This window comes from Agelaius phoeniceus, chromosome 5, assembly GCF_051311805.1.
Source record: "Agelaius phoeniceus isolate bAgePho1 chromosome 5, bAgePho1.hap1, whole genome shotgun sequence".
Classification (NCBI taxonomy): Eukaryota; Metazoa; Chordata; class Aves; order Passeriformes; family Icteridae; genus Agelaius; species Agelaius phoeniceus.
The window spans coordinates 10,587,857-10,611,035 of record NC_135269.1 but is presented as its reverse complement, the minus strand read 5'-3'; the positions used below and the strand labels follow the sequence as shown (position 1 = coordinate 10,611,035).

The following is a 23,179-nucleotide window of genomic DNA, read 5'->3' as shown; positions in this document are numbered from 1 at the left end:
TTACGCTGAGCTCGTTCTGAAGGACAGAGAATTACAAAAACAGACAATAAAATTTGACTTTTTATTATTTGTTGTAGTTTCTAAATCACAAAAATAGCATGTCAACAACCAGGGAGTGCCCGAGCACAGTGACAAGGGATGCACAACGAGAGGCATCCTCGAGCATGGAGCTGTGATTAGTTGCATTTGGAGCATGAAGACACGCACACAGAGAAAGAGGGCACGGACACAGGAACCGGGAGAGAAGCCCTGTGACTATCTGCAAGGACCCTGCCTGCTTTTCACTGCTTTGTTTTTGCACATTAAACAAACAGAGCCATCATACAGGTCACCGAGGATCTTCCTTCTGCAACTGTGGCCCCAGCTGCACGGCACACAAAAACTATTATTATTCTCTAATGGCTGCACCTTTTGGACAATGATTCAGTGTTTTGGGGGTTTTTTTCCTCCTTTTGTGCCGTGCCATTTAGTCTTTTGCTTCATTTTATGTTTTATTTGCACACTCTTGAAATCTTCATGTAGTGACTAAAAATTCATGAGGCAGCCTTAAGTGGGAGCCCCCGCTTCCCTCCCTCCCCTTTTCCTACCCGTAGCAAGCAGCTGAGGAGGCACTGGGCACATGTCAGTGCTGCCGCAGCAGCAAGGGGGTGGGAGATGCTGCAGATGGGGAGGGAGATGCTGCTGCAGCCCTGGGGGTGCCTCCTCATCCTGCATCTGGGAGCACAGTGCTGGGCACTGAGGCTCATCCATGCCCAGCAAACACATCCCAGAGCAGAGACACTCCGTGCTCGATGTGCTGGTTGTGCTTCAGCTGCACGCCCAACCACGAGCCTGCCCGTGTGCTGCACAGCAGTCATTCATCTCCCCAACTTCAGCCCAACAATGCCAACAGGCAAGTGCTTGCTAGCATTAGTGAGGCTTTCATAATTGGTCCCAGCTGGTTAGTTGTAACACGCCTTGTTGTTGAGCAACTACCTAGTAACGCTGTCAGACATCCCCTGGTTGCATAAGGAGAGGTAGTATCTTTATTAATTATGGGCTGCCACCAGCCTGTGGCACTCTCCACAGATAAGAAAGCCTTTAAGCTCCTGGTCAGCCAAGGCCTTGCTGGAAAATCTTGTGCCAGCTTCAAGCAAAGCAAGCTCAGGCTGCAGCCACAGCAGCCTCCTGCCTTTGGTGCCAGGGTTCCAGGTCCAGGCTGCCACAGGGGCTGCTGCCAGTGCCAGCTCTCTGGCCACCACGTGGGCATGCAGGAACCCTGGCTTGCTGCGAGGCACGTGGGCATGCACAGTCAGAGCAGGGCAGACCTTTCAAAGCCTTCTGCAGAAATGCACCCCAGTGCCTGGCTGGGCTACCCATGGCAGGAGCAAATACTACAGTGTGGCACAGCTCCAAAATGCCAGGCAAGGCAACACAGGACCAAGGAAATGCACTGTTCCTGGTGGGGAAGGAAAAACCCAACCATGTGGATCTCTCAAAAGGCAAAAGTGTGGAGGAAATATCATGGAAGTGGCCATTTCACAAGATACTTGAGCATACCTGTGGCTCTGAAAACCTCAGTCAAAGTTCGCAGCCATCCCCACTCCCTGCAGCCCTCACCTGCCATGCAATTTGATCTGTGTGATACAGCAAGTCAGGGATATTTTCTGCTGAAAACCAGGCACTGGGCTCTTCTGTGCTGCTGTGACAGCCCCCTTCCAAAAGCAGTGACTAGAGTTATATCCTCCACACAGGATTCTTACACAACTTCAAATGTCATTTTGTGGGCAGTAATCAGATCCTGTAGCCCCAGGCTAAGATAAAAGTTGTGACTATGTCTAGGAGCTAGAACTCAACAGCTGCTCAAAAGCACACCTTGAACTGGAAACAAACCTCTTCAAATCCCATGTTAAGACCAAACCACAGGCTAGGGTTGCAAGGAGTGATCTGTTTGGCTGCCTAGAGCAACGCTGACCTTTGCCACCCTCTGTTTTCATCTGAGCCAACCTCTCATATCCTGGATTTGCTGCTGCTTTTCCCCTCTCTGGCTTCTACTTTGGCTGCTCTTCAGAGCCTGAGATGGGCATCAAGGTGCTAGGAAAAGATCCTAAAAACTTAGATGGGGCAGCACTGCTGCACTTCTAGAGCTGCTGGAAAAGCAGCTGGCAATTCCTCTCCCTTCTCTGATGAGGGGGCTGAAGGCTTGGGTTTTTTCAAGGGCCACTCAACAGCAGCTCCCCACCAAAGTGGCCCAGGGTGGGGGCTGTCAGCTGTGTCTTGATGCTTAGCTGCCACACACTGCAGATGGATCCTTTTCCCAAGCCATGAGCCATCTCCCCACGCACACACAAACAGCAAATCCACTGCACCACTTCATGCTCATCACTACCATTTCCCATTTAAGCAGCAATTCAACACATCTTGAACATTACCCACGCCTCTGAAAGCCAAGAGGGCCATTCACATAAACTTAATCTTAGTTACTCTTGCTGGATCATAGGTACTGATGCTGGAAGGTAATTCTCTAAATCCAATGTAAATGTTTAAAGTTCATTCCCAAAGGATTTATGTAGACATAAACATACAGATTAAAAACAAGCAAGATGTCGGGAGCTTTTTACTACCTCCTAAAGTAGCCAGGCACATGGATATTTTATGTCTCCTTTTGGACCTGCTTTCTTCCAATGGTACAGTTCAGGGATTTCATACAGATCAGAGGCAGAGTTCAGGCTAGCACTGACAATTTCATTAGAAAAAAAAAAAAGATAGAATTGTGTTTTCTTATGTTCTCTGCTCTTTTATTGCTATTTTCAAAATGAAGAACAGACTCTACCAAAGTGCTAAGGGCTGAAAACATAACTCTAAATGATACAGGAAACTCAACTTTGTGCCAATCCATTTTTATCCTCTCTTTGTGGCCATAACAAAGCTGAGAACAAGAGCCAAACAATGGAAAAGAAAGAATAATTTCAACATAATTTTTTTTTGCTGAAAGTAACATCAGCAAAAATAACAAGAATCCATTCAAAGACAGAATCTTATCTTCCAACACAGTTAACATGCCTTTCTTTCTGTTCCTCATTATATATCTTACACATCAAGCTGTACTTTGACCTCCTTACAAAGGAATACATTTGGAGCCACCACATCCCTGCACCCACATTGGCATTGCTAAGTGAAATCCAGCCCATAGTGCCATTCTCTTCCCTGCTCCCTCACACACCTGCCAAGAGGAGATAGGTTATCAAATGAGCCTCCAGAAAAGCAATATGACTACCTCCTGCTCTTGCTTGTGCTCATGCAGCCCTTCAGAACCCAGTCCACTAATTTAACAGGCTAACAACGACATGAGTTGTGTTTTTGACAACTATGGGGATGAGATCACTTAGATAAGCTTTATTTCTGACACAGGCCATCACCATTATTTCCTTCTACCTACTGAAATCAACTGGCAGTATTTCATCATTAACTTTTTAGCACAGTAACCAGCAAATTCATCTAGCCTCAGCTGAACCTGTTTACATTTTAGATTTCATCTGCCCCTCTTAATACTTTTGTGAGCACCAAAGAAATACTGCGTTTTCCTCTTGGATGACTATTTTCTGTTTGCAGTCTCCCACTGGCTAGTAAAATACTTTTAAAACTAAATATATTGAAACTTTTCTTAACTCACCAGATGCTCCTTCTCCCTGCCACCCCTCTCCCAGACTTTGAGTGCAAAGCTCTGCATGGAAGCAACTATTGGAAACACAAATTCCTACCCTGGTGAATCCAAAAAAGGCCATCAGCTTTCCTTCTGTACACCACCTGTCCCATTAGCACGTGTGCTACCCGTCATTGTCATATGTGCTGTTATACCCTACCACCCTTTTGTTCAAGGGCCTCAGCCACAAAAATCTTTGTGCACGAGGTGCTGTAAACACTGCCCTGCTTCAGCAAGCACAGCATTCCAGGAGAACAGCACAAGGTAAATGGCACAGACACATCTAGACTGGAGGCAGAAAACATGGTGTTGCTCAGCAGTATTACCACAAGCCATCCAACCATCCTGTGTGCAGTTACAACAATTCAGTGCAGTGCAGCTCCTCCTGATGTCAGCTGAAACACTGCTAACTTCTCCTTGCCTGCCTCTATGTGAGCACAAACATCATCTGCTATAACACACAATTCTCCTTATCCTCAAAAGGCTTCAGCTGGTGACCTTCTTGAAGCTGGGTAAGTCACTAGAATTATCTGAAAACTGCCCCAAGCCTCTCACAAAGGTAGAAATTCAGTGATGACAGTATAAAACTTTCAGCACTTCTCATGTCTTATCAGGCCTGGGGTGTTATACTTGCTTTTGAGAACTTCTGCTTTAAATCAGCTACAAATGGCAGTGGTTGACAAAAACCAAAATAATAACAAGGAGCTAACCAACTCTTTGAACTACAGAATTTTCAATTCAGAGTCACTTCAGTTAGCTTCAGATCAATTCCACCACATCTACTCTGACTCTCTCCGGCTAATGCAAAGCAGCAGAAGCAGGGACAGAACCTGGATGTCCACCCAAGTACTGTCCCATGCAGTCACAGAGGCAAAACAAAAAATTAAAGGTAAAGCAAATGACTCATGCCTGTAGGTAAAACAATGTCTGGTAAACAGGTAAAACAATGTCTGCAATTACCTTTGTCCTTCCATAAGCAAAAAGAAAAGGTCAAGCTGCTACTCAAGAACTCACAGATTACCTTCCAGCCCATTGCAGGAGAGGGATGCTGTCCTGATGGAAAGTGGCTATCTCTGGCCTTGAAATCTCCAAATAGCAAGAAGGGGGAAACTTCATCTTCTTTCCTCCCACACCTTTCCTTATATGGGGAACAGCAACTTCAGGTAACCATGCTCTGTAAGGCGATTCCTTCTCTGCCCTTCCCCTCTCTCAGTTCCTAGAACCTCTCCCTTTTTACTTCTTCCTCTCAGAACTGTGAATCTCTCACTGTGGCTGAGAGATTATATATATATATTAGTATGGATGCCTCTCTTCAGCATTTCTTTTTTCCTTTAAAGCACCACAGAACAACTCTTGTAGGATCTGGCCTGAAAGGCAAAGGACATTTCCTTGACCATCCCCCTTAAACAGGTAACAGCTGTGGCTATAACTCAGCCTAAGTCAGGCCACAAGATTAGTGTTTTTCAAGCAAGAGAACCACTCTCAGCTGCTTGAGAGTTACTCCTTTTACCCAGCATGACCTGGAGAAGGAGGCAGCTACTGAGCCCCCACCTGAGAATAAGGTGCCTTTACATGAGCTTAGGCTAATTTGAGGCATCAGTGCAGCAAATGGTTTGAGAAGACAGAAACTGGGGACTGGAGTTATGTCATTCAGGGGTCTGAAATCATGTCATTCAGGGATCTGAAGCTGGGGAATGTATAACCCCATATTAATTGTTGCATCTTCAAGTAATTTTTCTCTTCAGGTAACCTTCTCTCATCTGGTAATGACTCATTCATTTATAAACCAATGCCAGTCACTTTTCTAACCTCATTGCTAATTAGCAGCAGAGCAGAAATACTTTCTAACCAGAAAATGCTCTTCAGTGTAATTCAGCTTTCCAGCACTGCTGTGCTGGGGCCTAAAACTTGTGAACCTAATGAATGCACAGACATCCACAGTAAGCTTCCTCCATGTTACATTTACATCTCTTGCCTGCACTGAGCAAATGTACAGGGGGAGGTAAAAACCTGATAGGATTGAAATACAGGGTACTTGAGCAAAGTAGCCCTGAAATCCTGTGCAAACTGTGTTGCTAATGCTTTTTCATACTCAGGGGAGGATGAGGAATCTCACTGCTCATAATTCTTTTATTTTCACACTTGGAGCACCAATCTCATCCCAACAGCCCCTCACCTCATTTTGCTTTTTAGCAGCCACCTCTGCCCTTGGCCAGCTACTGCCCTGACCCAAATACACATTGAAATAGATGTAGGAAGACATAGAAAATGCTGCTGGTGTATAAGTGTGACTGCAGTGCACTCCTTCACTGGTCACCTATTGCTGGAGTAACATCTGTGGTCACCACACCACTGCTCCTATCAGCTGCTGCTGCTGTTTTGGCATTGGAGCTGAAAACAAGAGCACCCTCTCCCTGCTCTGCTTCCTTTGCACTTGGTGAGGAAGTGACTTGAGTGGGAGGAGAGAAAGGAGGGCAAACACAAAACCACTGAAGTAAGCAGCTAGAAGCAGAGACCAAACTTTATGCTTTTCATACACAGGCAGCTCTGATTGCAGCTGGCTCTCTGTAGCCCTGTGAGTTGTACCTTCACTCACACTGTCACTGCAGCTGCTTGTCACCACACTGAGCTTGGTCACGTCCCAGCCCCTGAGCTGAGCACAGATATCTTACCAAAACACTGTGTGTCTTTTATGTACTACAGAGATGGAGTCTGAAGTGCTACAGCCAATAGCTGCAATAGGAGGGTTTTGATTTCTTGTAGGTAAATAGTTCTTTTCAAGTAAAACAAGCTGGCTATTTGTACCTGTTTCAGGCTTGCCCTGGTACAGTAAATACAAGAGTGACCTTGATTTTTCACATCATTTCTCCAGGCTCCTGCCTTAACAGGACTTACTGTATTTATAAAGCTTAAGAGAAGAAAAATAGACAGCAGGAAATCCTGTGACAGGCTTGTTTTGGTGATGATGAGAGAGAACCAGTAGCAGAAGAAGAAAGGGAACAAAAAAACCACCAAAAACCCATAAACCCAACACCTGTAGCCAAATTACAAGTGGGCAAAGTGTGCCTTCCAAGCCACTCCCTGATCCCCACAACATTACTGAAACTACTCTGAGAGCAAGAGTAAAGAAGGTAGAGAGTAGTTTAGGATTCTCTGCTGGGTTGAAAAGAAGAAGGTTTGTGATGTTCACGTTAAGAGTTCTCAGGGTAGTACACAGACTGGGAAGAAGTGTATTTGCACACTGCCTCCTCTCTGCAAGCCCTGAAAGAAAACACATAGGGAACTCCTTCTTACCCCATCTGAAATGTTATTTGTTTCCAAACTGTAAGGTATTGCTTTTGGGGAGGTCAGCCCCAGGTGTGGCACTGGGTGGTGCAAATGGCCTCAGAGGGAAGGTTTGCCTGAATGTGTCAGTTTTGGAGTAGAGGGGGTGGAGGGAAAGGGGAGCACAGGTCTAAAATCATGTCCCTCTGGAGGTGATGTGGAGAAGGATGAGGTGAGTTACCCTAGTTTGGGCAGGACCTGTGTCAGATCTCATGCCTGTCTCTGAGCCCTGCTCAGCAGCCACATCACCATGGCTCTGCTCCTGTGTCCCTGCCTGCGTTGTCCCCTGAGGGTGAATGGGGCTGCTTACATCCAGAGGACTGCCTTTCCCTTTGTGGGGGTCACTGATGAGTTTAAAAGCTGCAGCAGCCTTGGGAAAATTATATTTACCTTTTTCTCCCCAAGTTTTGTTTGCTCTTTTACACCAGAGCCCCTTGGCAGAGGAGTAGCACCAGCTGATGGAAGAGCAGTGCTTCCAACCCTGGTACCTGCCTCTGGCTATGCTCACATACTCATCTCTGATCCAAAACACCCTTAATGAATTGATCCCTGCCTGTGGACACAGAGGTTCCTTCCTTTCCAGCCACCAGGACAAAACTGAGATGTGCAGGAGTAATTACTGTCAGTGCCCCATCTTTGCCATACAGGAGCTGTTTCCAGAGGGAGGAGAGGGACTGAAGGGACTGCTGAGCACTCAGTTGTGATTTTTGATTTTCCACCTCTCAGACACAGATGAGGTAAAAGGAAACAGCATGAGACTTCTCCCTTCCTTGGTTTACCAGAGCCTTCTCTTTGCTGGGGAAAGGCTCCCAGTCAGGCTCCTTGCAAACAGACCTTTGGTACAAATCTTCTTGGGCCCAGAGGCACGTAACTGGGCATATTTAATTCCCTTGGTTAATAAATAAACAGAGCCCTGCTGTGACAGGCAGCCTTTCTGACTCCACACAGGGCTCCTCTCAGAGCAGGGCCAGCATCACGAGCTGGAGCTGGGCAGGAAGGTGCTGTGGCAGCCCAGGGAAAAGGGCACATCACCAGCTTTGAGAAGATAAAGGAGGAGCTGGCCTATCTGCTTAGAGCAAAATAAAAAATACTTAGGGAAATAGTAAGAAGGTTTCAGCAGAGAAAACACTAGGGAGGGTCTAGTGTGAGGATATTGTTTAGGCTGAAATACAGGTTTTTCTGTTTTAAATTAGACCCCAGGTAGGGAGTACAGACACAGTGGATCTCCAGTTGGATGCACCATGAGCACAACATTGATTTACCATCCCTTCTCTGAGGTGACTTACACACAAAGGAACTTAGCAGAGAACTATCTTTGCTTGAGTTCTGTAAAACCAAAAACCAACTTGGCCTGACCGTCCCAAAGGTGGGTCAAAGCCAAAAGCTTTCAGCTAAATGTCTCTTGCTTTCCAAGACTTGGTAGTCTGGGTACAATAAAGCTGAGATTCAATTAATCCTGATGTTCATTTTGAAAAAAAAAATCCTGTTGAATTTTGATTCTGAAAAAACAACTTCAAATTCCAAGGGTCCTTGGGAAAGAAATTAACAACTGCTTAAAATAGTGTAACTTGAAGTCTGCTTTCCTCCACCAAGTCTTCTGCAATGTATTGCCAGTTTTGCAAGCCTGCAGTCCTACCAGGTGTGATTGTCACCAAGTGAAACTGAGCTTAACTTCAGCAATGAACTTCATGGTTTTACTCCAGTCCCCACAAGAAACTTTCCTCCTCAAACCATCCTGCTCTTTATCTTGGAGAGGCAGAGTCAGGACAGCAGTGAATGTTGCAGGTAGGAGTGAAACAGACTGGCAGAACAATGTGGCTCCCACAGCTGCAAACACAGTCAAATCTGAGACAGAGGTGTTTTTGCAAGTCCAGAATGGCAGAAGATTTTGAAATACAAGTGCATTGAAATATAAGTGTTGTAGAAGGACATAGCAGATGCCAATTCAGTGAGCAAACAAAAAAGCACAGCCCATCCCTGTGTCATTACAACTGCCTCATTTAAAGGGCAGTTTTGACCAGAATGACACATTTGTGAGTCACACAATGGGGAACAGGTTGTGACTTTGCTCAGAAATCTACCTTGCTTTGGCTTCCTGTCAGCACGGCTGAAAGACCAATACCTGTCATGGCACAATGTCCATGTGTGGCAAGAGGGACCCAGTTTAACCCCCTGTATCCCTCAGGACCTACTCTCACCCACCTCAGCATGCAGAGCCAGTTAAAAGCCACACCTGCACACTCTGTATGGGCGGTTGACAACGTGCACGTAGCCTTTATGCATGCATGTTTCCTTGCAGTGTCTGAAACCAGGCTGATAAACACCTCCTCAAACTGGTACTCAGCTTCATTCTCTGTTATCCAAACATTTCATCAAAGGCCACTTACCTACAAAGCAGACACCTCAACCCAAGCCAGACAAGCCACATACCAAAAGCCTTTTGAAAACAAGGAACCAAACCTGAATTTATTTGCTAATAGTAAAGGGGTGACAGCCGTTATTTTATACCTGCAATATTTTGCAAATTCTGAAACTCTCATAAGGTGATTACACCATTAATTAGCAAAACACTGTCATCCCCGAGGTGCCAACACAGCAGCTGTTTCAGCTGAACAGAAAAGAAAAGCCAAGAGGGCAAGGTAACAAAGCTAGGAGTGCTCCCATGAGCAGCCCAACTGCTCTGAGCACCCCCATGCTGCCAGCCCATGATAGGGAAGTGCTCCTGTTCCAACATGGGGTGACTTCACCTCTACCACCCCAGAGGGCTGTACCCCCTCTTCCACCTGGGTGCATGAATAGGGGCTCTGACAAAGAGCCACCTGTTGCAGCCTGAGCCCTGTATTTCTCAGGATATGGGTCCTCCTAGGAAGCTGGTCATAAATAGCTGATTAACCCAGAAGGGATCTCTCTAGGCATTCATCCCTCTGACCCTCTGCAAAAGGGAGAGCATAGAAACTCCCTCAATGATCTCCCCTTCCAACTGCAGCATGAAAAGAACCAAAATAGAATCCTAGGAAGTTACCCTGTGATGCAGAGGCTATCACAGCTTTTTAATCCATTACTCTGTGAACAGGGCTTTATTTCTAGCTTAAGCATGTCTGGCTAAACCTGCCAAGTGCAGAGCCCTGCTCCTGAACTCTGAGCTGGGCAGAACAGCCCCCCATCATCAGCTTCAGTTCCTCACCTTCTCCTTCAGGCACCTCCAGACCATGGCTGCACCACCACAAACCTCCCTGAAGGGTCAGCAATCAGGCCAAGGTTGATGCAGCTGATGGTAAGGGACAAGAGGAAGGACTATGGCGATCAGGGGGACGGGCTGGGACCCTTCCCCTAAGTAAGGCACATTTGGATGGCCACCAGTAAGGTCCTACACACGCTGACTAATGTGGTCATTATAGTGCAAGAGTTCTAGTGTCATTACATTGCAAGAGTTCCATATTACTAGGGTTTCATACCTCCTTGATGTTTCTTGTAGGCAGCTCCTCTAGGCACTGACTCTTCCTTGTCCTCACAGCAGCCAACTGACTCCAGTTCCCCTCAACCAGCCAATCCACTCTTTTATAACACTCTTCTGACTGGCTACAGGTGTGGCCTGTTAACATCAGGCCTGATCCTAAGCCTTAATAATTGGCTCAGCTGCATCTCTTTTGGGGTTAAGATTACTTTCTATACTACCTTTATTTACTTATATTCTATCCTCCAACAGACTAAGGATGCCACTTTGCACCACAGCAAGGTTTGCACCCCTGGCTGCAGATGGGTGGGCAGAAGGAGGATGATCCTCTTCACAGCACTCCCCCTTTCAGATGACAACTCTGACCACAGGCTGTGGCTGTGATGTCCTTTGTCACATCAGGCAGGGCCCCTGGTGTGACCCTGCTGGGCTCATTCTCTTCTCTGGAGGCCTGCAGCAAGCACTGGAGACACAGCAGCACTGCCCTCCCAGACAGGGATTCTTGGCAGCAGGGCAGTTCCTGCAAAGCCCACCCCAGGCTGTCATGTTCTGCCTCCCACGGGCTCCCTGCAGTCAGGAGCAAGGGAGAGAGATCTCCTTAGTAGTACCTGTGGCAGAAGATCTAGCTTGGAGGCTGTATCCTCTTAAGAGGGTTGGGAGCTAAATTCTGTTGGACTAAAGACATTTTAATCTCATTTTTGATATTTTTCATCCCTCTCTATCACCTCAATACCATTACCATCCTTCCAGAGTGCATTTGCTTAGAAACATCCCTCTTGGGACAGAAAGAGTTCTGGGTTTGGGGCACCCAGCCCCTGAGGCCCCTGAGCAGTGCCAGCAGCACAACAGCATCTGCCCACCCTTCTGACAAGAAACTGGGCTGAGGGATCCTGTTCATCTTCAGAGCACAGCAGCAAAGGCAAATCACCCGTGGAAAGTCTGCAAGCAGCTCTGGGGCTCTCTGGTTTATGCTGGGTTATGCAGATTCAGGTCAAGAAAAAGCACAGAGTTTGTTTAAAGACATTTTGTCTTCCATGTTCAGGAGAAGAAAATGGGCCTATCATTTACAGGAAGAGGAAAGGCCTTACATTGCTCTGAGAAGGAGCAGGATCCCACACACCTTTCAATCCTTCCAAGGATTTGGCCATCACATTCTCAAAAGCAGTGATAGGAAAAAGAAAAAGCAAGCTGTTAATAAAATATGGAGACAGCTTAGGAATTTGCTTGTAAAAGTCCATGATAAAAAACCTCCAGCTGAGATACAGCTTCTACTTCATAGTCCCCTGTGCTCTGCTTCATCTTTCCTTAAATGCAAGGGGCACAGGGTTTCTGTCACTCCTTGAGCATGACTGCTTAGTGTCTGAGAGGTTTCACTAGTCTGAGGAAGCTTTTCCTTCACATTCAACTTAAATGTGCCATTTCTTGAAGGCATCCCCTTGTCTTTTATACTCTGGCAAGCAGAACAAGTGTAAATTAAATGGAAGATGCATGAAATCTTTATAAAGCCCAGTGTTTCCCTTACCCTGAAAGTTCTTTCATTTTAGAGTGGAAGGGGTCTTTACTCTGTGCTGTATTTTCCCCATCAGAAAATGAAGAAGAACATAAATTTTCCTCATGACTTGAATTTAGCTTAATCAGCAGCCCCCTGCTGATGTAATTCAACCCTATGAGATTTTTCTTTTTTTTTTCCTGGTGAGCTGCTGCCCCTTTTCCCCTCCTCCCACCAATTCAGGCATGGAAAACAAGGGAGGAACTAGACAGAACTTACTATCTATCAAGCTCTTCAGACTGGGCAGGAATAACATTTAAAATATAAAAAGCAAATTTTATGAAGTCTTTTCCTCCCCAGAGACTGCCACAAAAATATTCCTTGTTTGTCACTGACAATGAACAATTTTTCTCTTTCATGTCTGCTTTCTGTCACATATTTCAGTTCGGCTGCCCCTTCTGTCTTTCAGCTAGGGACATAGGCTGCTAACACAGAATCACAGGTAACTCAACAACAAAATGCCTGTATTATCTTTCTTTTTTTTTATCCTAGTCTGTCAAGTAATTGCAACTCTAAAAGCTTTTGCATATTTACCACAGAAACATGTCTCTCCTGGAGGATGGGACTGTCATCAGATAGAATATCTTATTTAATAAGCCTCTTCTAAGGTATAAACTAGGGCTGGGGATTTTTTCCTGGCCTCCTTCAGAGCAAAGGACAAGCAGATAAAGATCAGCTGCTGCAGTGCTGCACTAAGTTCCTGTTCCTGTGAAAATTAACCCTCTCCCAGCTCAGAGTTCAGGTAGGCTTTGTCACTGTGAAATTAATTAAGTAGGAAAAGAGTCTGTTACCAACTCACGTTGGTTTTTCAACCCCAGTCCTCACCATGTATGAGACAGATTTCTTCTCTATTTACAAACAGATCAACTACCAACTACCCTGCTTTTTTGTAACCCATCTGATGAGCCGTGGATGCTGCCAGGACTGATTCTCATTAAATCCGTCATGAAGGAGGATCGGATTTTCTCTCTTTGCCCCTGTTTCACAGAAGTACAATGACAAAAAAATGTGGTCTGAGCATTTCTAAATTCAGCTGTTATCTAAAGGCAAATTCCCTTCACCCTCTTCTCTATTTCCCCCCACACCTGAAGCAGCAGTAGATCTGCTTTTCTGGGTCCCTAGAATGCTGAATCAAGCTGACTGCTACCAAAGAGAGGGCCTGAGAACATCTGCAAGAGAGACTTTGTGTCTTGGGAGTCAAGACAGAGGGTGAGGATGCCCTGCCAGGGGCTATGAAAAGAGGCTGCTCTGATGAAACTGTTCAACAGGCTGAAGAGGAATATACCTGGTTCACACATTTCACTTCAGGCACACCTGTGCTGAGGTCACAGCTCCATGCTAGCGTGTAACAAAGCACTGTGAGTGGGAATCAAAAGACAACAGGTCCTCACTCCAACACCAAATCACTGACAATACTTGCCTGGAGGAGAGCTGACAGGAGCCAGCCAGAAGACTCCCATTGACTCAGAGCCTGTGTGAAAACTAGCCCTTGACAAACCATCTTCTGCAACCATATACTTTTCCTGTGGGCGACTTGTTAAGTCCCTGGTTTCATATATGAGTACCGACTGGAAGACACATTTGAGACTGTTTGATTGACTGTTTAGGTTCAAGTAATTCTGAAACCAAGAACCTATATCCATTGACCTGGAATGGAAATGTGGACATCCCCTCTCCTGGAAACAGTTCCAGAAAGAACAAACTGATAGAAGTGAAAGACTTTCTAAACTGTAACTGGCAAACTCTATTTTTGCAACACTTCATGATGATTTACAAACTTAAAATGGCTTTCAATGCAAGTAAACTCCTAACAAGAGGTTAGGACATCATTTTTTCTTATCATCAATAAGCTAATCTAAGAGCCATCTCTGTTTAGAATTAAGGGATGAATCTCACTCATTTAAATGAATGCAAGAAAATTCCCATAGGTAAAATACTTCTTCTAGTAGTGTTACATGAGCCCAGTCTCTTACCTGTAGTATCTGGATTGAAGGTAAGTAGAACACACAGCCTTAGACACATGGCTAGCTGAACCAAAGTCTATGACCTTGACCCTGTATGGCTGTCGGGATGGGTCTACCAGCATGATGTTCTCTGGTTTGAGATCAGCATGAATCAGTCCCAGGCTTTTCAGCTTCATTAGGGCAGTTGCTACCTGCTGGAGAATTGGCCGAATGTACTTAAGGGGCAAGGGACTGAATTTATTTTGTTTTAAGAAATCATAGAGGTTCTGCTCCAACATTTCAAATACCAAGCATGTGTGATTCTTGTGCTGGAAGCATTCATAAGCACGGACAAAGTTGTAGTCATCCGCGCTTTCCGTGCTCAGCCGAGCCAGGATGCTCACTTCAATCTGGCCTTGCCGGGCATAAGAAGGGTGGTTTTTTAGGATCTTGATAGCCACAATCTCATTAGTGCCACGTTTCCAGCATTTGACTACTTGTCCGAAGGTTCCACGGCCAAGAAACTCTAACACTTCGTACGTGTTGGTCATGGAACAGAGCACCTCATGTTGCACCAGCTGGTAATCCCCTTCACTGTTGGAGCCACTGTTTTTGGAAGTGGCCGTGGAGGTGGTGGCGGTGGCTACAGTGGCCCCACTGGCATTGTTCTGAATCATTGGCGGATGCTCCTCGATAATCTGCACGCTGCTTGTGTTCTCAATCTCCTCGCTCTTGCGCTTAAGTCCACATTTTTGGTAGGTGTCCAGAAGGCTCACAGTGCTGCGACGCATCAGGTTGTGCGGCCCGCCCAGCGTTTGCCCAGACACCGCGACCACGCCGGAGGTGCTGTTGGCAGATGTAACCACGATGTGCCCCGTGCTTGCTGGGAAGATGATGGTCTGCTCGTAAGGGATGCTGGGGTTGGGGATCTGCAGGGAGGCGTTGACGGCTGCTGCGGCGGCTGCTTGGGAGGACTGCACGTTCTTGCCCTGGTTGTAGACTTTGCTGTGTGTGCCGTACCCAGTCATATCCCAGTTCGAACTCGGCTCCACTTTCAGTTTCTTCACGCTACAGAAGGCACTTGACTGAAGGGTATGAGGAGAGAAAACTTGCACATGCGAGGCCATACCTGCAATACAACATCAGAGTGAAACCACTGAGTCAAGATGCCTTCCCCAGCTTTTTTCATTTGCCCAGTGGCAGGAAAGGGAAATGGGATACAGGCTTGAGATACATTACATGCACACACACAAAAAGCAAGTTCTTCCAGAAATATGTATTTGACACAAGTAAAATATTATGCTCTAAAATAAATCCTTACCCCAGATTGAACTATACTAACAACATCCAAGATTTCTGCTGTCTTGCTCTCTGCCTTTTCATTTTTAATAACAGGAATGTACATGTTATTTTTACCTCCTCTGCCTAAAGAGACTCCTATTCCCATTGTCTCCAGGAATATATCTAGCTCTCTGGAAGAACTCATGTCAAATACTGCAAAGTATTCTGACTACAGAAGCCAAATCTCAAATCCTCAGGCTCATCCAATCTTAAGCAGTTTGGTGGATCTGACTTAAGCCCTCCACTTGTGCCCATAAAACCAGTGTGTAGCTTCTGGCCTGCAAAGAGTGAAGATGGGACCAGGAGATGATACACTGTGGGCAAATGGAGGTGCATAGATAAAGTTGAGGAGCTAGAATAGAAGAAGATGATGTTTCAGATTGCTTGCCAACTCTGTGAGTGGGAATTGTGCACAATGCTAGTCTGTGCTCAGGGACACTGGAGATGGGAGTTACACAACATGAGCTTCACTGTGTGCTGTCAGTGCTCCCAGATTTATAAAATTTTGTTCATCTATTCTTATTCACAGTGACAATACCACCCCTGGTAAGCAGATCCCCTGGAAATGAACAGCATTGTTTATGAAGCAACATACACATTAGCATGTGGCAGAATTAGCTCCTAATATAGCTTTATTTTTACAGGAAAGACAAAATCCTATTTTAATGCAAGCTTATTTGGTTTCAGAAGAGTTAATGATCTTCTAAATCTTTTTTTAAAAAAAACCCAGACCATCAAAAAACAACCCCACAACCTCATAACCAAAGTGAAAATAATGCATCACTCAGACAGACTTACTGAAGGATTCTGAGTAATATTCCACTGAAACAGAAAAAGTCCCTATTCAGAGAAGAAAAGATGTGGTGCACGGGGAAGGGGACAGCTAAGTCCTGACTTGCTGCCAGCTTTCCCTCCCCAGGGTAGGGATAGTACTGCTGGGGCAAACATTTTGTGAAGAACACAAATCCATGGGGACTTCTGGGGAAGGAATCAGCACCCGGCAGGAGTTAGAGCAGAAAGGCACAGCCTCCTTCACCCTTCTATCTGTCATCAGTGTTTCTTTTTAATAAACCAGAATGACTAGGGAAGAAAAAGACAATATGCTGAGCTGGCACCATTGTTGAATTATTAAGGACAAACATAACCTTGACTTGTTTTCAACTTAAAAAAGTTAAAAGCTGAATGAATGCTTCAGTAACAAAGCCTGCAGTGCACAGGGATGACTTCTTCATATGGAGGCATAACAATTTTTGACTTGGCCTCCTCATACCTCGCTAGTCCGTGTTCCTCTTCAGAAGATTTTCTGGAGCTCATGTGTACACAGACACACTCACACACATGCATGCATAAACTTGTATTGAAAAATGTGAATGTCACTCCACACTCACAAAGCTCAGTAGTCAAGTTAACAGATCTAAACACACCCAACTCTCTTTTTCCACTTAATTCCCAGCAGCCCAAAGGCCAGGAGGGGCTCAGGAGAGGGGTGCTGTGGTGAGGCAAAACCTACAATGAGTAACTACTCAGAAGTAACAGGCCAAGCAATCTCTCCGCTTTGCTTCAGCACCCCTGCCTTCACCCCTTCCGCAGTGAGGAATTTCTGAGGACAGAGCAGATGCAGAAGAAAACCCCTTCAGGACACATGGGGAAACCTGTGACGGTGTTCACAGGGGTTCTTGGATGAGGGAAGAGATGAGAATGTTGACTCCATGTTTCAGAATGCTTGATTTATTATTTTATGATATATATATATTACATTATAACTATACTAAAAGAAATAGAAGGAAAGGTTTCATCTCAGAAGGCTAGCTAAGCTAAGAATAGAATGGAATGAATAAAAAAGGTTTGTGTCTTGGACAGAGAGTCCAAGCTAACTGGGCTGTGGTCAGCCATTAATTGTAAACATCCAAGATGGGCCAATCCCAGATCCACCTGGTGCATTCCACAGCGGCAGATAACCATTGTTTACATTTTGTCGCTGAAACCTCTCAGCTTCTCAGCAGGAAAAATCCTAAAGAAAAGGATTTTCACAAAAGATGTCTGCGACAGAAACCCTCCCCTGGGCTTGAACACAGCACACAACACCCCACTGATCCCAGTCTAGCAACAAAGCCCTGAAAATCATAGAAACCATAGCATACTCCCCTCTGCAGACATGACTCCTGTCTCTAAGTGGATTTAGGATTGTTTACTGTTGTTCCTTTTACCCCCTGCTCCCCCAACCTCCTGGCTGCAACTGGATGCTCAGACGCCCTCCAGCTCCTTGCCCTGCTAGAGAAGTACCTTCTCTCCTCTCTCCTTTCCACAGGGCAATGATGCTGTCACCAATGCCATGGCATGTGGTGGGTGGTGAGCTCAGAGCACCACAGCAGTGCTACTCAACTTGGCATCCTGGACACAAAGATCGTGTGTGAGTGAGCCAAAACCGTGTTTGTTTTTCCACTGATTAAGAAGAATCACGGTGTTCCTTCTAGTACAGTACTGACCTGCCTGGAGAGAGGGGGTGGTTTGATGTATGTTTTCCCCCTGGACGCAAATAATATGGCAGATGTAATTGGTAACATATTGTGGACCTAGCAGAGGTGTAATTTATAGTTTTATGGCTTTCATTCCACGGCGTGCTTGAGCAATCTCTCCTCGTAGAAAATGAAAAGGGAAAAAATGACTGACGCAGAACAAGGCGAGACGTTCTTCCCGCACTCTCCTCTAAAGATAACACCAAAAGACTGAGGCATGGCAAATTAAAGTCAAGGATGTGAAGCACAGCAGCTGCAACTTTCTCAGTGCCACTGTAAAAATCAGGATAATCGCCACCATTAAGGAACAGGCTTTCAACTGGTGCAAACTGGCAGGGCTCCACTTGATATCAGCTGATGCTAAAAACAAGGTCAGCAGTCACTCAACATTGTCAATGTCAGATGGCTGCTGCCTGTGCCCTTTGGTGAAACGAGTTGTTGTTAGGGACTGGTTTCCACATCAACAACCAGCCCCTTGCTGTCCCTGAAACACTGCTGGCAGCCTCAGCAGAGGACAGGAACAGGGGATAAACACTGACTCACCCCAAAAATGGAGGGGATGAAAGCAGCAGTGCTTCTGTGGATAAAGCGAGGAGTTTGGACTCCTCTGCTGCCAGTGCTGCCCTCCTCAGAGGTTACGTCTCATCACAGAAAAGGTTTTTTCTTTTTCTCTAAAAAAAGAACTAGGAAATCTTCTTCCTTACATCCAAAATTATTTTCTCACGTTTGAGGTTTTAAGGGCATGCATTGTAAGGAAAATAACTCCGTGAGTTCTTCAGCACACTCCGATACCAAGAAATTACAGGCTGATTGACAGCTTGGTGATGGGAAAAGGCGGCTTCTGCAGAAAAGTAATTTTTATTGCAAATTTTCCTGTGCAGTTAATGCGAGAAAAACACAATCCTAAATTTCCTGAGGACACAATAAAACTGTGCTGGTGGCATGTTGTTTCTTTCAAAAAGGATTTTTGCTCCATGGCAATAGCAGGAATAGTAATAAATGTGAATAAAAGTTGTATGGTTTTGTTACAGGAATCAAATTCCTCATTACAGCCTGTAATATGATTTACACCTTCAGCCTTTTGATTACACAGGCTGACAACAGCTTGCCACAACGTCCATGAGGGAACAAGCCAGCAGTAATGGGGTGATCCATGCCAGCCAAGCCCAGTGGCACCAATGCCTTAGAGACAGTGGGAATGTCCCCGGGGAGCATTCCTGCTCCTGGGGTCCTGGAAAGACAGAGGGGCCATAAACTGCTGAAGGATGGAAAATGGGATGTTTCACTCAGGAAAAGTTCTCTTAACCCCCCATTCACAGGTCTGACAAGAAACCTCCTGTGCAAGGCTGGGCCTCTCATATCACTTCCCTTCTCTGCAGGAAGATCCTAGCAGTTAACTTGCTGCATTTTGCATGGAATGCCCAAGGCTGGCACCTGGCTCCTGATCTTTCTGCACTCTGCCAGGAGTGGAGGGAGTGAGGATATTTGGCATGAGCAGCTTCACCCACTGAGCATTCCTGCCCACCTGAAGCCCAGCTCAGCAGCCCCACCTACACCACCAAAAGCTTTGGCTGGACTAAGCCAAGTGGGAATTCCAACTGAGCTGTTCCCTGCCCTGGCATGGGTGCAAGGCAGGCCTCTATTAGCCAGCCAGGATGAAGCCAGGATGCCACAACAGCTAAATGCATGTCCTGAAGAGTGTAAGTGTAAGTTTTATATCACCCCTGAGCACAGCGAATCTCTGGGCTGGGAGCAGAATCAGGGCTGGGCACCATGCATTAAATAAAATTGATAGTTCCTTTCTTTAATAATGAGTTTAGTGTAGTCATTTAAAGCTCTCACAAAACTGATAGTAACTGGACTTAATGGGGCCTTCCCTGTCCTTGATATGACTCACATAACTCCTCATAGCATCTACATGAGCTGAAGTAGGTAGGGTGCAGCCAGGGGACAGTGTTAAAACAGCTGGAATGACTTTTATTTAAAGACTTGAGGTTTTTTGTTCCTGAGAACTCCTCCCACGTCAGCTTTCACTTAATAATAATTTAGCAGGTGCTATTTACAATTCAGATGTCCCTCTTCTGCATGCACACACAAATCACGCAGCCGCCCCACTTGTACTTCTAACAGGTTTCAGGAAAGCAAATGAGGTAAAGTTCCCTATCCACCCACGTCACCCCAAAGGGCAAAAAATACACTTTGGGGACTAAAGAAGGAACAGTTTGAAAGTCTCTGATGTTTTCTTCTGGTTTACTACCAGCACTTACTGCTGATCTTTAAGTGTGGCCTTTGAGGCGGCAAGAGACCAAGCTGGTGCCCTGTATTGAGAAGGAAGTCAGACCTTCTGCAGTACCTGCAGAGCTGCCAGTGCTCTGTAACCAGAGGCTGCTTCCTGGCTGCTGCCAGAACGACAGTGCCTGCTTGAAAAATACTGTAGAGAGCACATGGTGTGTGTTCAGCATATAAATGATGCTCGCAAGACAATACTGAAATAAGTATCTTCCACTCCTCCCCAGAGAGGCACAAGCCTGCAAACCCATACACACGCCCAGGCTGAGAAGGCAGTGAAAAGGGGATCTGCCAGGTATGGCTAATGCATTGCACCTTCAAAACAGCCATGTCTCAAGCACAGCACCCTCCTTCACAATGGCCTCTGTGTGGCTCCTTTTGAGGCATTGTCCCCAACACCACTGCACTCTCAGAACCTCCTGAAAATTTATGTCCCTGGAGGCTATACAAATTCTTTCCCTTGTGCTACCAAATGTTTGGAGACAACCTCAAAGCAGAGCTCAGACCTCAACAGCCTCAGCTCCTTCCTGTTCCAGGTGAGCCTAAGATGTCAAGGGGGCCTTCAATCCAGGTGAAAATTTCCCTGCCTTCCTGTTCTGCTTTTCCTGTCCTGCTAGTAAAACTGTCTCAGCCTAATTAGTAGTTTTCTAAATGTAGTGCACAGCAGTTCTCAAAGATGTAAGATGTGACAGAGCACATCCCCTGCACTGCTCCAGACCTGGATTCACACGGCTCCAACCTGCCATGTTTGATCCATGTCTTATAGCCAAATGAAAAAGCAAGACTTCCCAATGCACAGAGTAGCCATAAACAAAGCCAAATGGACAAAGCCAAGCATCCATCTCCTTCCCTCTCATCCCCACCCAAAAAGTACATCCCTCCAGTGCCATGGCCAGGACACCCTCATCATCATCACCTTCAAATCCCTTATCTCCCTGACAACCCAACTGCCCTCCTACATGTCCCTCTCCTGCATTTATAGCATCAACAAGCCTGCTTCCTGTTTCATCCTGCACATCATGACTCTCCTTTATAGGTATGATGAAAATTATCAACCAGGACTTACTAAGTACTCCTGAGCATGGAGGCGGTGTAGGCAGTTACTCCCTGTTGTGGCCTGATCAGGTTATTTTGGCATGTGGCTCAGGATACTGCTATTTTTTCCTCACAAATTATCTTTATTCCCTTCCTCACTCTCCCTTTAACTCCTTAAATCCAGGGCAAATTGTCTGCTGGCTACTGAAAGCTTCTTAGCTGTAATTTAGAAACATTACAATTCTTACTCATCCTTTTGGGGTGGGCTCAGGGGCAGATGAGCCTGAATAACAAGCTGTGAGCTCCTCTGACGTATCCCTGGTTTTAGGCACATGAAGCAAAATCTCAGGGACAAATACATACATTTACATTTGAATACTTTATTACACCTCAGTGCAAGATTCTTTCAGGGTCACCTCCATCTCCCACTGGAATAAACTGCAGTAATGACAAAGAGATATTACAGATTTCCTCAGTTAATCACATGACTAGTTTATGTTTCACATTATAGTTAATTAACTATGCAACACCTGAGAACACAGGTTAAAATATACCTCACCAGAGAGCCCCATCACTTCCCTGGAGATGCTGCAGTAAGTGGACCTGACATCAATTTCTAGGTCTTGGTGTGAGAAGGTCCAGCAGTCCAGTCTGTGCTCCCCTGAGCTGAAAGATAACCCCTAGATACCTTCTTATGGGAAAACTGGGCACAGTTGGAATAGTGCAAAACTTCTCTTCAGGATACCTCACTGTTACTGTGTGGAAAGCAAATGAAGGCAGCAAGGGAATACAATTTAATAGTCTACAAAACAGAGTCAGACCCTAGTAGGCAAACACCCCTCACCATGTCTGTCAAAGCTGACAGAAAGATTGTCACCTCTACAGAAATCATGAAATGGGACTGCAAACACCCTACCAAGACATCGAAGTGCTCTCCAGACATAAAGTGAGAAACCTGGGAGTCTGCAGTGCCCATGTCGGGTCTCTGGGGCTTGAGAAGGCCGATCATAGCCCTGCCAGAGGTACCTTGCTGAGCAACAGTCCTCCAAGCCAGGGGGGACTTCTGGAGTCCCAAGAACATAATGAGGTGGTGAACAATAAAGATGGAGGCAGGGGCAGCACCTGAAAGCCTCCAAGGTCTGCATGAGCATGTGAAGGAACTTCTGCACAATGTAAGCATAAAGACGTTTTTGGAAAGCAGGTGTCAGTAAAGTCAGGAAGAAGTTTTACAACCAAATGATCAGTACTCCCAAGAGCCTCTGAGGAGAAGAAAGTCTGCTTGGGAGTCAGAGATGGGATGAGAAAGAAAGAAAAAGATGAGATCAGACAGGTGGGATTGACAGAAGCCCTGCTTTGAAGCTTTATCTTTGGAGGACACTGAAGGATGTCTAACAAATGCTTTGCTGAAGAAATCCCTCGTTCAGATTTCTTGGAGAGAGGCCCAGCAGAGCTGAGGCAAGTGTGGAATGCTTGGCTGGGGCTGTGCTGCAGGCTGCTGGGGAACCCACGAGCAGCACCACATCTGTTTAAAGAGCTGAAGACTGCGGCAACACCCACAGCACCGCTGAAAATGAGGCATGACATGATGAGGCTCCTATAATGCCATGCCTGAATGAGCTCCTGAAGCACAGGGTACAGCCAGAGGAGATGGGGAAAACAAGCTACCAAGGAACATTTCCTCATCCTGAAATCAAAATGGAGCCAGAAGAGTCCAAAAGCAGCTACTCACATCAATGGGCCAGGTAGGACTGTTTGGCAGCATCATATGTGTTTGGGGCACCTTCCTCCTTCCCATCTGTCCTCCACCATCACAAAGTGGAACAAACAGTCACCACAGCATTTCTATAGCACCCAAAGCTCCCTCTGTAGAACTACACAAGACAATCTCTGCAGTAAACGTGAAACTGGCCATAGTTTGCCTTGTAGTCCAGCCCAATATCTGATCCCTACATTTAACCTCCAAACAGGTCTGTAAGGCAGGAACCTCTAGATTCCAACAAGCTCCATCTCTGGTTGCTACCTGCTAACAGAGTTACATCCTGAAAG

The 23,179-nt window shown here is 45.9% G+C and overlaps 1 protein-coding gene across 3 annotated transcripts in view; it reads right to left on the bottom strand.

The window, feature by feature from the left end:
- Window positions 1–23,179, bottom strand: part of HIPK2 (homeodomain interacting protein kinase 2) — a 129,899-nt gene that overhangs the window by 72,485 nt on the left and 34,235 nt on the right. For all 3 annotated transcript variants that reach the window (XM_054631154.2, XM_054631155.2, XM_077178279.1), the window contains exon 2: window positions 13,983–15,081. In XM_054631154.2, the coding sequence (XP_054487129.1) occupies window positions 13,983–15,081 (1,099 nt within the window). The remainder of the gene's footprint in view (window positions 1–13,982; window positions 15,082–23,179) is intronic.